The sequence below is a fragment of the Notamacropus eugenii genome, chromosome 1, assembly GCF_028372415.1.
Source record: "Notamacropus eugenii isolate mMacEug1 chromosome 1, mMacEug1.pri_v2, whole genome shotgun sequence".
Lineage (NCBI taxonomy): Eukaryota > Metazoa > Chordata > Mammalia > Diprotodontia > Macropodidae > Notamacropus > Notamacropus eugenii.
In genome coordinates, this window is record NC_092872.1 from 739,210,902 (window position 1) to 739,226,065 (window position 15,164).

General features: G+C 46.9%; 1 protein-coding gene across 1 annotated transcript in view; it reads right to left on the reverse strand.

Annotated features, from left to right (window-relative positions):
- The window catches only part of SFXN5 (sideroflexin 5), a 205,074-nt gene that overhangs the window by 60,745 nt on the left and 129,165 nt on the right, over positions 1-15,164 (reverse strand). The window contains exons 11-12 of the mRNA XM_072627630.1: positions 7,964-8,079; positions 3,950-4,035 (exon numbers count right to left, since the gene is read on the reverse strand). Of these exons, the coding sequence (XP_072483731.1) occupies positions 3,950-4,035; positions 7,964-8,079 (202 nt within the window). The remainder of the gene's footprint in view (positions 1-3,949; positions 4,036-7,963; positions 8,080-15,164) is intronic.

Below are 15,164 nucleotides of genomic sequence, written 5' to 3' on the forward strand. Positions count from 1 at the left end.
ATGAGGATGAGCCACTGGAGACAGTCTGCTAGCTAATCCATTTGGGAGGAGTCAAAGGATTGCCCTGTGGTGGGGAGGGCCCAGTTGAGATGAGGGAACACAAATTTATGGTGGATTCAATATAATTTTACGGAGTGAAGGAGGAGGATGGTGGCAGTAATCCAGGGCTGAGGCTTGGCCAGGTGATAAAACAAGGTGATAAGACAAAGAACAGTTGAACTGGACCACCAGAGGTTTAGGGAAGAGAAGGGAAGGGAAGGGAAGGGAGAAGAGTGTAGCTTGTGCCAACTCAGGGAATAGGGCCCAGGAAAGGATTCGTGGGTGGAGGTAGTAGAGATCATGGTATGGATAACAAACAGCGATTGGGGGAGTGTAAGGGAGAGGGAAAGATGGAATCAAATAAAGAGATTTCAGAGTTCATAAACATGAAAATGGAAGAGTATAGGGTGACCAGATCAAGGGTATAACCACCTCTATAGTTATATAGCTGAAGTACAGCAGAGCCCTACTAGTAGTGAGAAATGGGTAGATTGAGGAACTGGGAAGTTAGGACATTTGAGCAACACCCATCATGTATGCTGCTGTCCCCTAGGATCAGGGCAGAAACTGGGGAAGTGACAAAGATTGGGAGTTCTGGCACTGAACTCAAGGAAAACGAGAGAATGTCTTGGTGGTTGATAAGTAACAGCCATGGGGATCTGGACTGGGTGCCAGAACCTCAGAGGAGAAGGGGCTGACCAAGCAGGGTGGGGGTAGAAGAAGTCTTTGGGGATGGCTCATTGACCTTGCCCTCTCTAGAATTGAGGGACTCTTCGCATCAGCCATCCCTAAAGCCACAGCCTTCTTCCATCTCAGAATCTCCTCTGGAGTGTCCTGAGCTGCTAGGAGTTACTAAGCAGGGGGAAGTACAAGTTGAGATGTGGGAGGGGAGAGACATGATATCACTTGCCAAGTCCTAGATACCCAGGCCTCCCTGAAAGCCAGAAGGAGGTTCCTAAAGCACAGGTCTGAACAGGTTACTCCTCTGCTCCAAAAGCTCCCATGGCTCCCTATTCCCTGCAGGGTAACAGAAAAACCCTTCCATGTGGCATGTAAAGTCCTTCACAATTTGGTTCCAAGTCCCCCTGTGGCTGAAATGCCCTCCCTCCTCATTTCTGCCTCTTGGAACTCAAGCCAATTGCCACCTCCTACAAGAAACCTTGCCTAATTCCCCATTACTTCGTATTTGATTTTAAAATTTACTTCTAAATGGACACATTGTATCCTCCCAGTAAACTCCTTGAGAGCCATGAAGAGTGCTGGATCTGGAGTCAGAAAGCTCAGATTCTAATCCTGCCTCTGATCTTATTATCTGTGTGACCTTGAGCAAGTCACTTGACTTGGGTCTTGGTTTCCTTATCTGTACAGTGATGGAGTTGGGTTAGAGGCTCCCAAGGTCCAAGTTTCATTTTTGTCTATGTGTCCTCAGCCCCCAGAACAGTGCCTTCTTTTTGAGTTGAGCTGAACTGAATTGCTGGGGACGTCCCCCCTCCTCCCTTTCCCAGTGGGGTCTAACTGAACAGATGGGGATGGGGGGTGAATCTAAATCCCGAAGGGAGCCAGTGCTGCCTACAGTCAGAAAACCCGAGTTCTGATCCCACCTGGGATGTCTATTAACTGTGTGAGTTGGACTGAATCTTCCTGGACCTTAGTTTCCCCATCTGTAAATGAGAGGTACAGACCCGATGAGATTGTATTTAGCTCTACAATGTGATCCTACGATGCTCTAAAGGACTGGTCCAATGAGCTCCAAGCCTCTCCTTCCAATATGGAGACCAGCAGTTTGTTGTGTAAAGGAGGGAACAGCACCATTGGGTGAGCTCAGAGCAGCTCTTGCCCCTCTGCTGCCACCTCAGCCAACAGGTACTGCAGCCTGGACTGCTCTTGGGAAGGGGGGAATACAGAGGCTGGAGGGGGAGAGAGATGATGGGGAGAAGCCAGTTCTCTCTGAACAGCCAAGAAGGCAGGCCCAGAGTTAAAACCCACAGCAGGAGGAGAGGAGAAATGCCAGGAAAGCCAGAAAAAAAAATGGCATGAGAGATGAGAAAGGCAGCTGGGCGAGTTAAAATATGCAGATGGAGAGATGTGAGACGTGCTGGGAGAGAAGCAAGACCCGGCTCCTGGGTCCAAGGAGCCACCTCCCAAACCTGCCTGGAGACACTTCCCCGAGTATGGGGACCTTCTGGACCCCACCCTGGCCTGCTTCTAAGCAGGAGCATGGAGGAATATATGAAGGAAGGTGAGCAGCACCTTCCTGTGTGTCTATGGTAACTCCCCAGGTTTGAGGCACCAAGGGGCTGGGACAAGTGGCCCTTTGGGGTCTGCCCATCCCTCCCTCAAAGAGGCCTCCTGGCTGGAGGCGTGAGGGTGGCCCATGCCCAGGGGCAGGGGTAGGACACTGACTTGGAGGACTGGGGACTTGGATTCCAATCTCACTCCTGCATCTTACCACCTATGTGGTTATGGACAAATCACTTTACCACTTGATCTGTGACCCCATGACCTTTTGTTCTTTCACCAGGCCCTTGACTATAACCAAGTAACTGACCTTCTGAAAGTCTAAAGGACTTGAAAGTGCCCTTTGTTTTATGGAGGAGGAAACTGAGACCCAGAGAGGAATACTTGCCCAGGATCATCTGTAGTATGGCTGGGGTTTGGATTCTGAATAGAATCTTCTTTGTATTTACTAAACTACCCAGAGGCAGCTAGCAGTCTATGTAGACTGCTAGACCTAGAGTCAGAGAGACCTGTGTTCAAATTCAGTCTTAGAGTCTTCCTAGCTGCGTGAGCCTCATTTTTCACCTGGCTCACTGCTTTGGGACTTCTCTGATTGATTTCCCATCATGCCCCCATGTCAGGTACCTCACCCTGCCTCCCGCCCACAACCACCACTTTTCAGCTTCCTTCTTCCATTTGATTGTAATCTCTCTGAGAGCAGAAACTCTCTTTCTTTTTTTATATTTGTATATTCAGTGCCTAGCTTAGTGCCTGGTATACAGTAAGAGCTTAATAGATACACTGCCACACCTTGGGGGGGGGGGGGGAGGATTCCCTTCCACACAGATCATGTCTATAGGGGCCTCTAGCCCAGGTCAGTCTCCCCAAAGTGATGCTTTCATCATGTCACCCAGAATCCCCACTCCCATCTAAGAATCTATACAAGGATTCCCTGTGGCTCATATAATTCATATAAATGATTTTTAGTCTGGCCTTCAAGGCCTCACTTTCCAATGTTATTTCCCAACACCTGCCCTCTCTCCTTCCACTGAGTTGACCTTGGTGACTTGTCTCCCAAATCCACTGAGTTCATTCCCAATTCAATACTTCCTGGAGCCCATGCTGTATCCTCACCACCCCCACCTCTCCCTCCCAGCCCTCTGCCCAAGTAGGATGTACGCTGTCAGGGCACCCGCTGGTTTTGCTCTGTCCCTAATCTCCAGTGACTAGTATTAATAAATGTGTGTTGACATGCCAGGCATGTTTTGTCAGTGCTTGTGGAATTGAAATGAATCACAGTACTCTATTTCAAACATTGATAAAGAGCTTGCTCCACGCCTGGAAGCCAAAAACAGGCTCTGCCCCCAAGGAAGGAACTCCCAGGGTCAAGTCCCTGTCTTCCCTTCCTTTCTTTTTTTCATTTTTGCCTCTGATTTCATTAGTCTATAGAATTCCCAGTAAGGAAACTTCCCTCCACTATTGTAGGCCAGCTTATTTTCTGCAATTTATAGTCTTTAATGAGTTGCCTGAGAGATCAAGAAATCGATTTGCCCACGGTCACACAGATGGTAAAAGTGGGCCTTGAAATGATTCTGAGGCCAGCTCTCTGCCCATCAGGTCACACTGCCCCTTCCATTCTTCCTGCCTTTATTCAGGGCACAGCTGCCCTGACCCTCTCACCCTCCAGACTTACTTTTCCAGCACAGACATGATGATTGGAGGTAGAACAAGGATGGGCATGGGGAGGACCACTCGAGTCAGGGCTGTCTCAATCAGTGCCTGTAGAACCAAACAAAAGGGTTAAGTAAGGTTGCCTGTCTGGGCCGGGGTCCCAGGGTAACCCTTCCACACCAAACTTCCCTTTCCTCTTCATCTCTACAAAATCATCCATCATTGCTCATTTGGATCTGTTTAGCACAGCTGGTGGTCTTAGAACAGGTTCCCCAGCTCTGTACTAGAAAATCACCATATGAACTGAACAAGTATATTCATTTCTAGGTCTCAGTTTTCTCAGCTGTAAAATGGGGATAATAACCTTTAAGTTGTTGATATCACAGGGCGTCTATGGGGAAAGCCCTTGTAAAATTTAGAGCCACTGTCATAATTAGGAATTATTGTCATAGGGGAAAATTTGTGGTAGAGGTGGGGGTTGGGGAGATCACCTGAAGTAGTTATGTAGAAGTACTTTCAATGCCCTCTAAATTTTGGTGCTCTGGAACAAAGTTTCAGTTACCTTGTCCTAGTTACGGCTATGTTTCTGATGAAGTAGAGATGGGAGTTATTGCCATTTATGTGTATGTGTATAGATCTGGCTTCAAGGCAATCCAAGTCAAGTGCCTGCTATATCCCAAGCACTGTGCTAAGGGCTGAGGTTAAAAGAAGGCCAAAAAACACCCCCCAAAGCCAACAGTTCTTGTGTTCAAGGAGCTCAGTCTAATGGGGGAGACAATCTGCAAGCAACTATGCACAAACAGAACACATACAGGATAAATTGGAGATAATCTTGGAGGGAAGGCACTCAAGGCTATGTTAACATTATGCATAGAATCCATTAGAAAGTGGTTCTTTTGGAAAAAAAAAACCCACCCCCAACACACACACACACACACACACACACACACACACACACACACTCTTACTGTACACGTTTTTTAAAGAGCAGATTCAAATCAGCTGGAACAATGCTTTGGAATGGAAATACATTAGTACCAGACACCCAAATTCCTCGACTGCAGACTCCCGCCAGGGACGTTTAGCAAGTGTGGAAGCCAGTGTAGACACCTTAATTAACCCTTCTGAGGCAGCTTTAGGAGTTTCAAGGTGTGTGTATGTGTGTGTGCATCCAGGGGGTGGGGGGGCCAGGAATGGCCCCCTGTTTCTCCCAATGACAAGCTGCCTGAGATCCAGAGAAAGAGCGAGGACAGAGACCATGGAGACAAGGACGCTGCTGTCACACCGCCAGGGGGTGGAGGGAGGGGGGAAATGAGCATATGGCAGAGTTTAGATGCAAAGAAGAAAAAAACAGAAAGAAGCAAAAAGCAGGTGTTGGAAGGAACAGGGAGAAAAAAACAGCTGGGGCTTTCTTGGCAAGGTGAGGGTGGTAGAGTGACTTGGGGAGCGGAGACAGAAACAAAGTCTCTTGCTGGCCTCCAGGGGATCTCCAGGGGTTAGGTCAAGGTCCCTTTGGAAGTGAGAGCATCTGATTTTTTAATGATGGTGCCAGGTATTTGGAACCTTAAGACAACAGAACCTCCACAATGTGGCAGTGATTTCCTGACAGAGCTTGCTTTGGAGGACCTACTGAGTTCCTTTGACCTGTCGCTCTGGGTCCTGGTTTTGGGGTGCTATATATCATTTGCATTCTTCAGCAACTTCAGCTAAACTCGTGCTCTGCACCCAAAGGTGGGCTAATTGGTTTCACCTCAGCCTGGCTTCCTTAGAAGCTCACAGGGCCCTCTTGGTGAACTCTGGGAAGAGAGACTCAGCCTGGGCCACAGAGAGTGGGCACAGAAGGACACTTGGCGTCAGATCATCTTGTTCCACATTCTAGATGCTTCTGGGGGCCATGTGTCCTTTGGGGTCACCCCTGTGCTTACTCACAAGAAAGCAACTGTTTTTGAGAATATCAGTGACCAGACCACTCAATGGAGTCAAGGGGTCTACATTCAAATCCCAACTACCCATGTGACTTTGGGCAAGTCCCTTCATTGCCCTGGGTCTCAGTTTCTTCATCTGTACAATGAGGGAATTTATAGGATCAGAGATGAGAGAGACCCTAGAAGTTACTGAGTTATTTTACAGATGAGGAAATGAAGGTACACAGGGTGAGTTGCTCAGGGTCATCCAGCTAGTAAATGTCTGAGATGGAAAAAATAAAATACTATTAAGTGGTAGAAAAAAAGAGAGTTTATAACCAAGCAACAGATAGAGTATCACAGGAAGTAAAATGGATAGTTTGGATTACATGAAATTAAAAAGCTTTCACCCAAACAAAACGAATGCAGCCAAAATTAGAAGGAAAACAGGAATCAGGTGGATAGGTGGGGGAACCTTTTACAGCAAGTTTCCTTGCTACAGGCCTCATTTCTCAAGGATCTAGGGAACTGAGCCAAATTCATAAAAATAAGAGCCATTCCCCAGTTCATAAATGGTCAAAGGATATGAACAGTTTTTAGAAGGAAAAATCAAAGCTATCAATAGTCACATGAAAAAATGCTCTAGTTTACTACCAAGTAGAGTAATGCACATTAAATCAACTCTGAGCTACCACCTTACACCTATCAGATTGGCTAACACCACAGAAAAAGAAAATGAAAAATGCTGTCATGAAATGTGGAATGAAATGAAAATGTGCGAAAGGAAAAGGAAAAATAAGGACACTAAAGCACTGTTGGTGGAGCTATGAACTGATTCAACCATTCTGGAGAGCAATTTGGAATTTTGACCAAAGGGTTATAAAACTGTGCATACTCTTTGACCCAGCAATACCACTACTAGGTCAGACATGAAAGGGATCTTTGGGGTCACTTAATTCAACGCTTTCATTTTACAGTTGAGGAAACAGAGGCCCAGAATGGCAAGGTGACTACAGTCAGGAAGTAGCAGAGCCAAGATCTGAACCCAGGGCCTTGGACTGCAGATTTCAATTTTTTTCCCCACCATACCACCTGTGTGCCAGTACATTGTGGCAGGGAGAGGGAAGTAGGCATCAGAGTAAGCAGCAGCAGAGTTGAGGCATATTGCCTTCCTCTACCTCCCAGTTTTACCAAGGGTTAGCACTAGTAGCTCTAGGTCATGGCCTGGGGTAAGCTGAAAGATCTGAAGAAAGAAGGATGAGACCATTTTAATCACTGGCAGGACTGCCATGCATGAAGAGATAGGGATAAGGCTCATTACAGCAGAAATGAAGCCCTCTGAGGGCAGGGGGTTTTTGCTTTTGTTTTTATACTTCCAGGACCAGCACATCAGATGCCTAATAACCGTTTATCTAACTGAAATAAGAATGAAAGACGTCAGTGGAAGGAGAAAGAGAAATATTTGATAACTGAAAAAAAAGGAAAGAAGCGGGGGCACAAAGCTGTTCTCCCTCACACTTGAATCCCAGGCAAGGCAAGGCAAGGGTTCTCAGCATGGACTTCAGCTCTCATTGTGACCACTTCTCCTGCCAGGTGGGCAGTCCTCTAAGTGACAAGGATCCTCCCATAATACCCTTCATTCTTTTCACAATGTCCTGTGCTCTGCCATCTCCTTTTAAAACATGCCTGTTCTCAGGAACCAGGATAAGGTCCCCACTGGAGACCTGAGAGATCATTGAATCCAGTTCTCCCATTTTATAGAGAAACCAAGGGAAGCCCAAAGATAATAAGGACCTTGCCCAAGGTCACCTGAGAAGTAAGTGGAAGAATCCAAACTCAGGCCTAGGGATCCAGTTCCAGCCCAATGCCTTCCTCCTTCCACTTTCCCCTTACCTCCCTATAATTCTGTGCATGTCTTGTATGTGCCTAAATATTCACACATTGTCTCATCCATTGCAATGTAAGCTTCTGCAGGGAAGGGACTAATCTTTGCTTTTTCAGGAGTTAGCACAGGGCCTGGCACACAGTAAGCACTTAATAAATGACTGTAGATTGTTTTTTAAAAAAGACAAAAGTGACCAGGCACTAGTTCCCTGCCCACTCCCCACCCTCAGCCCTGGATCCAGACTCACATGTCTGGCTGCAATTCTCGAGGAGCCCACGATGTTCCCATCACTGTCCAGGACATCAATCCCTTCCTCCAATTCATTGTGCCTCATCAGGACCACATTGCAAATATTGGCACTTGCTGGGTAGGAGAAAGCAGAAAAGTAGCTAGGTGAGGAGAAAGGATGAATAAAAGGGGACATGATAACTAGCAGCCAGCCCCATGACAACCCCTACCTACAATCCTCTCCAGTCCTCAAATCTCCAAGTCATAGAGGCCTTTGGGGAATTGGGGGGAGTAATTCCCCTGCTTGGCATTTAAAGCTTTTCACAAACAGGCTCTTAGCTACCTTTCCAGGCTTATCTAGTCTACATTATACCCCATCATGCACTCTGAATTTCATTCAAACCAGCCTGTTTGCTGTTCCCCAACTTGAAATGCCATTTCTTGCCTCCATGCCTTTGTCTAGGCTGTTCCCCATAACTACAATGCCCTCCCTCCTCACCTCTGCCCTTTAGAATTTCTAGCTTTCTTCAAGGCTCAACCTAGTCCCTCTCTGCCACAGGTTAATGCCCCTTCCCTCTTCAAATTATTGGAGAAGCGTCCCACCTGTCCCCCAAACTAGCTCAATGTCTGGCCTCACATGTCTGCTGATAACTCAGAATAACATCCAAGCCCAGTTTCTACTGCAGTGGTCAATGGGAAAGGTAGGTAGGTGTTCACAGTTGTTGACCTGTTGTCTACTCCATTAGACTATAAGCTCTTTTGTTTTTGCTTTTCTTTGTATCTTCAGCATTTAGCACAGGGTCTGGTGCCTAGCAGGGGCTTGAGAAATCCTGACTGTAGAGTTTTGTTCTTTGAGAGAAGGCAAGGCAAACAGACAGCAGCTACTACCAGGATCTTCCCTGGACACAGACAGAGTAGGAAGCCACCCTCCCAGTGTGAGTTCAAGAGCCTGAGAAGAAAGCCTTCCTTTATGCACTCATCACTTTAACCCCCCTCTTAGCAGCAATTCACCTGGGGTCCCACACTGTTGTTTCCAGGGGCCTCCCCATCCCTCCCACTCCCCTGCCCCCCGCCACAAAGGTACATATGCAAACCCTCAGTGTCTACAGAGTCTATAGACCACTAACATTTACAAAGTACTCTGAAATTTGCTAACATTTTGCATGCAGGCCTTCATTGGATATTTCTTAGTTATGCTATTGTTATAACAATAATAATTATTTATTAATCAAAGAATTCCACCTTAGAGTAGGTAGGGATCTTGGAGGTCATCCAGGACAAATTCCTCATTTTATAGGTAATGACTCCCTTTCCCAAGAGAGGAGAAATCACTTGCCCAGGGTCACACATGTGAAAGATCAGCAAAATTCAGGTTTGGGGCCTCCAATTCCACTCCACTTTCCACTACACATTCCTCTGTAACAGGGAAGCAGCATATGGCATGACACCCCTGGGTTCCAGGATGGGAGAAGGGCACAGAGGAAGTAAGGGTGATGCTGGGGCCAGAATTGACTGGCTCCCTAACCTTACTGCTGGCTGCTCCTGGTCTCCATAGTGGTGATCTACTGATTAACAAGCATTGATTAAATACCTACTAAGTGCCACTCTGTGCGGGATCTGCTCCCCAGTGTAGTCGCAGAGCATAGAGAGGCCTGAGCAGCTGAGGCTCATGGTGCCCAATCTCTTAATTAGATGTCTTTGCTTCTGGAAATGGGGGGTTAGGGTGTAGAAGGGAGGGGGGCTAGGAGGACTGAGAGCCTTCCTAGATTGTCAGCTGTGAAACGTCCTGAAAGGACCACCATCTGCTTCATGGGGCAACGTCTGCCCCACCTGGGCAGAGCAGGCCTCATCTGGGGAGCTACCCACACTGGCTGGGCTGCCGGGGAATAAAAATGCAGGGGAAGAGGGGGGTGCTTGAGGGGTGGCCAGCAAAAGACACTAAGTGGTCTTGCTCCTTTCCTCCCTCCCTCCAAAAAGCATGTTGCAAAGCATTTAAAGTTTTAATTTTTGCTAATTAATGTCAATTAATTTTGTATAATGAGTGTTTAATTTTGGGGAGTGTGTGAGCCCGGGAGCTAATGCAGTTCTCGACTGTGAATGCTGATTAACGTCAACACCTGCTGCTTATGCTCCCTCTGCTGGGGGGGATGAGGGTTTGGGGAGCCAGCATGAGGATGAGGATGGCAGCGTGGGGGAGGGCAGGAGGAAGGAGAATGGCGAGATACATATGCTCTAGGAGTCTGGAGTTAGTGGGGGGAAGAGAAGGGGGCTCTAGGGAGCTCACATCTGGGGGAGAAGGGGGGCCCATGAGATCAGGCTAGACCAGGTGAGCAGGGGCTGCAGTTAGGGACTCAGTGGAACAGCCAGGCTCCAGGGTGGTGCTGAGCACCTGGCAGGGGCAGCAGGCGGTTGGGGGGTAGAGATTGTAGGGAGAGAAGGGGAAGGGTACAAGCAAGAAGCTTGGATTCTACATGGGAGAAGAAAGTAAAGAGCAAAACCTCATGTAGCCCCTGACCTCCAGAAGACCCCAACCTAATGGGGAAGACTAGAAAAGATTTGTCCTTGATTCACTGTATGTCACCACATTTCTCCGGGCTTGGCTGCCTCCATGGGAAAATGGGCACAGGAATATGAGAGAGAGGATGACTGAGACAACTGGATGGTACAGTGGAAAGGGCCCTAGGTTTGATATCAGAGATCCAGAATTGGAAACTGGGCTCTGTGAGACTCTAGCACCCACAACCTTTCTGGGATTCTTAGCTGTCCGATGAGGGTGTGAGATTAGGTCATATGTAAGGTTTAAAAAGTAAATTCAACCCTTAGTATGATGGAGTAGAAACTAAGATTCAGAGAAGTGAAGGAATTTGGAGTCAGGAAGCCCTAGCATCATGGTCCATTTCTATCATCACTAGGTATGTAACCATGGCCTGCAAGCAGGGCTATGCTGGGCTGCTTCTAACAACCATGGTTTGCAAGCAGGGTGTGCTGGAGCCAGCTCAGACTGGCTCACGAGAGAGCCGCCTGTTAAATTTTCAGTGTGATCATCTACACCTCTGAAACTGGCAAGTGCTACAAATCAGGGCTTGCTTTATTGTTTTGTTGATTGTCTAGACTTAAGAAAGTGAAGGGGGAAAAAGGTTAATAATGCAGATTAAATTTTAAAGTGTATTGTGAGTGTATGTGTGGAAGAAATGAAAAGGAGGATGAGTCAGAGAGCAGCAGAGAGGCCAATAGCTTCTGTGAGCTGGCCATGAGGCATCATAAAGATTATGAAGGAGAACTCAAGTAAAGAATGCTGTCAAATAAATGGTTGAATGAAAACGATGGCCTGTTGGTTATGTGGCAAAAGTGAGAGACAACTCATGACCAGACCATGTGCTCCGCTGCCTTCTTTACCACAACAAGAGGACCAGAGGAAGGCCTCCAGCTCCTTGGATAGACCCCTAGTCCATCCTAGATGGGCTCTAGCCTGCATTGCTGAAAGGAATACCCATAGTGATGTGATCACTGATGGCATCCAAGTATCTCAGTTACCATAAGCCAATTTTGCCGTGTCGGAGGCTCAATTTCCTATTCCCTACAATAGAAATATAGTATGTGATTACATCCAGTAATGTGAGGGGAGGATTACAAACTTAGCCAGGTCTTCCTGACTCCAAGTTCTCTAGCTTCTCTGAGCCTCCATTTCCACTCCATGATGAGTGTCTGTATGTGGCTACTGTCAATTCCAATGAAGAAGGCAAGATCCCACACATAGAGTCCAGGTAGTACAATTTTCTCATTTTACACAAGAATGAAACTGAGGTCCAGGTAGAGAAGTGACTTGAGCAAGGTCACACAGCTCATAAGTGGCAGAACTAAGATCTGAATCCTGTAATTCCAAATTCAATGCCTCTTCTGCTGGGTCACACTGCTTCCTTTAGAGGACATAATGTATTTCATCTTAGTGAACTTTAGAATACTATGCAAATGTCACCTGTTATTAACTAGTCAGATGCAGCCCTTCCTCTGGATGAGCTGTCCACTGAATTCGTCCATCAATGTATCAAGGGTCTGTAATTTTGGTGTGAATTCTTTACAACACTGAGTGTATCCCTACCAATAGCATGGTCTTAACTGCCCAAGGTTCGGAGGGGTTAAGTGTTTTTCCCCTGGTCACACAGCTAGTAAGCCTCAAAAGTAAGAGTTGAACCCAGGTCTTCCTGACTCCAAATCTAGCCCTCTATTCCCTGGGCTTGCCTGTTTCCCTGAAATTTTTCCTTTTCCTCCATGATACCTGATGGAAAAATGAAGAGGGAGGAAGACAAGATCACAAATACACACATATACACACACAACACATGTGTTGCGTGTGTGTGTGTGTGTGTGTGCATCCTAGTCAGGCACTGCAGTGGATGATGGACCCAAGAAGGATCAGATGGAAGTAACTGAATCCTTCTGGGAAAACTCTACAGGGTTTTCGTAGCCGTAAGTTGTTTTTTGTTGCTAAAGCTCATCTCTTGAACACCTTTGTTCTATAGGAAGGCAGAGCTATATAATGGTTAGACAGTAAGCTTCAGCAACCTGAAGACCAGTTCAACTTCTGATAAAGTTACTTCACCTCTCAGTGCTCAAGACAATTTTATGGAGCTATCTGCTGCAGGGAAGTTGCCAGCCTGCACTGGAAGGACTTTCCTGGTACCTACGAAATCACAAATCTAGGCCATGCCCACCTTATTCTCAGCACAGGAAAAAAAAAGGCAGAGAAAGCTAAAGTGGAGTGGTCAGATCCTCAATGAACAATTCTCAGAAAGTTGTGAATGAGTCTGGCCCAGGAGGGGGCAGCGTACTTGGGCTGAAATTTACACAGGTGGAGGAAGCCAATGGGGTCACTGCTCCACCTAAGCAGCCCAAATAACTCTGGAGGTCTGTGAAGATGCACTTCCTATGTGAAGACCCACTTTGTGGATTAGCCAGGCTTACATCAAAGGCCAGTGATGGGCAGGTACACTCAGGGGAGCTTCTCCCCTTCCCCCAAAGTAGGCTCCAGGCTCGTGTTTCTTGCCCCACAAGCGGCTAGGGAGTTCAGGAGATTCAGATCTATTCTAATCCAGCCTAAACCTAATGGGATTAGGAAGGAAGACCTGCCTTTTAAAAAAAGAGAGAGAGGAAATGCCTTTCAAAGCCAGTTAGAATCTGTTTTTGCTTATCCGTTGAATCTTGGTTTGTCCACTCAATCAATTTTTAAAAGGTTTTAATATACACCTACTATGTGCCATGCATTGTGAGAAATACTGGGGATGGAAAGCAAGGCAAAAAACAGCTTCCATTTTACTTGGGAAGACAGCTTGTAAATAACAAGGTATATTCTAGAGAAATGCAGAGTAGGTAGAAGGCAATCTTGAAAGGACAGCACTAGGGAGAGAAACAACTGTGAAAAGCCTCTTGCACAAGGTGAGATTTGTATAGAGATGGGAAGAAAGTCAAGAAACGTAAGATCTCTGCCCCCACAGAGCACCTTCAGGACAGGAACAGTGGAAGGTCACCTGGTGTGGGGTGATGGGACACTGGGTTTGGAGTTAGGTCTTGGTTTGAATCCTGGTTTTGCTACATATCACCTGTGTGATCAGGTCACTTAGGTCTCAAGGTCTTCTGTAACCTCTACTCAGATGCCCCACTGACATCTCCAAGTGAATCCAAAGCCAAGCTTATGTGGTCTTTCCCTTCCAACTGGTGACTTCTTCTAACTTGTCTATTTCTGTCTGTGGCACCGCTGTTCACCCTCATGAAGGTTGGGAACGTTCAGCTGGGAGGAGAGATTATCGTGGGACACAGGATGGGCAGCTGGCCCAAAAAGGTGAGAAACAGAGTAGCTTTCTTCTGTTTGACCCCAGAGGGACCAAACCAGGAGCTGGGGGGGAGGAGCGTGAATTTGAGGAAGCAGATTCGGACTAGATGACAGGAAAACTTCCTAAAAATGAGAGATGTCCCAAAGTCGAATGGGTAACCTGGGAACATAGTTGGTTGCTTGTCACAAGGTTTGAAAGCAAAATCTGGATAATAATTGATCTCATTTATATGCTGCTTCTAAGACTGCAAAATGTTTCCCATTCCTTTACTGGTCCTCACAGCAGCCCAGTGGGGGCTGATATTACTATCCCCATTTTGTGGATGAGGAAACTGAGGCTCTGAGAGGTGTGTGAAGTGGGGAATACTCTGCTGCTGGCGGTATCCACTAAGCTCCCTTTCAGATCCATTGTAGACAGAACCTCTGTTCTGGAATGGGTGGGGCCACATGGATTCTGAGCTCCTTTCCTACGCATGATTCCAAGGTCATCAGTCCAACCTCCTGTCTCTGGATGGGCAATACAACAATCACTTCTCTAAGGCTTGGGCAGGACACAGGGGGAGGAAGCACCACTGAGGGGCTGGTGCTACAGAGAATGACTGCGGTAAAGTGCCCCAGAAGACCATGGGAGAGAGAGTCGGGAAAGGCCATCTGGAAGCCACTCCAGCACAGTTTATAGCGATGAAGACCAATGAAGACAGTTTTAAGGGGTAGAGTTGTGGCTGAAGGAGAGAAGAGGAAGAAGAGGTAGTTAAGGGTTGGACATACACAGTGGGCACTTAATAAATGCTGGTTGACCAATTTATATCTTGCAAACGTTTATGTTGTATACATGCTACTTCTTCCAACACAGAAAGCTCTCTGAAGGCAGAGACCATTTTATTTTTGTCTTAGAACTCTCAGTGCCAAACCCAGAGCCTGACATACAATAGGCACTTAATAAATACTGCTTGCCTGTGAATTGGTTGAGAGGATTCTTGTTCAAAGGCAGGTTGGCGCTGCTCTAAGGTTCAGTTAGTCCCCATTGCCCCCAACTCTCCCATCTTTGAAGAAGCCCCATTGTCCTACCCAAGAAAGAATTCTCAGGAATTGTGTAGCTCAAGTAATTTAGAGGAAGAAAGAAAAACGCGTCCCTCCCTTTCTCCTTCTCCAACACCAGCGCCTTCCATTATTGACAGTATCAGCAGGTTAATTAAGCAGTCTGTTAGTGAGGATGTTAAGAAAGCTGGCACATTTTCAACTCGGATTGACACCATTCAAAAACCAGGCATAACTGACGTTGGTGCCGAGATACTGAGAGATGTCACAGACTCGAGGAGAGGAGGGTTCGTTCCAGCACGGCAAACTCCGAGTCAAGTCCTGAGGGAAATATGTTCCCGCCTGCTGCAGATGT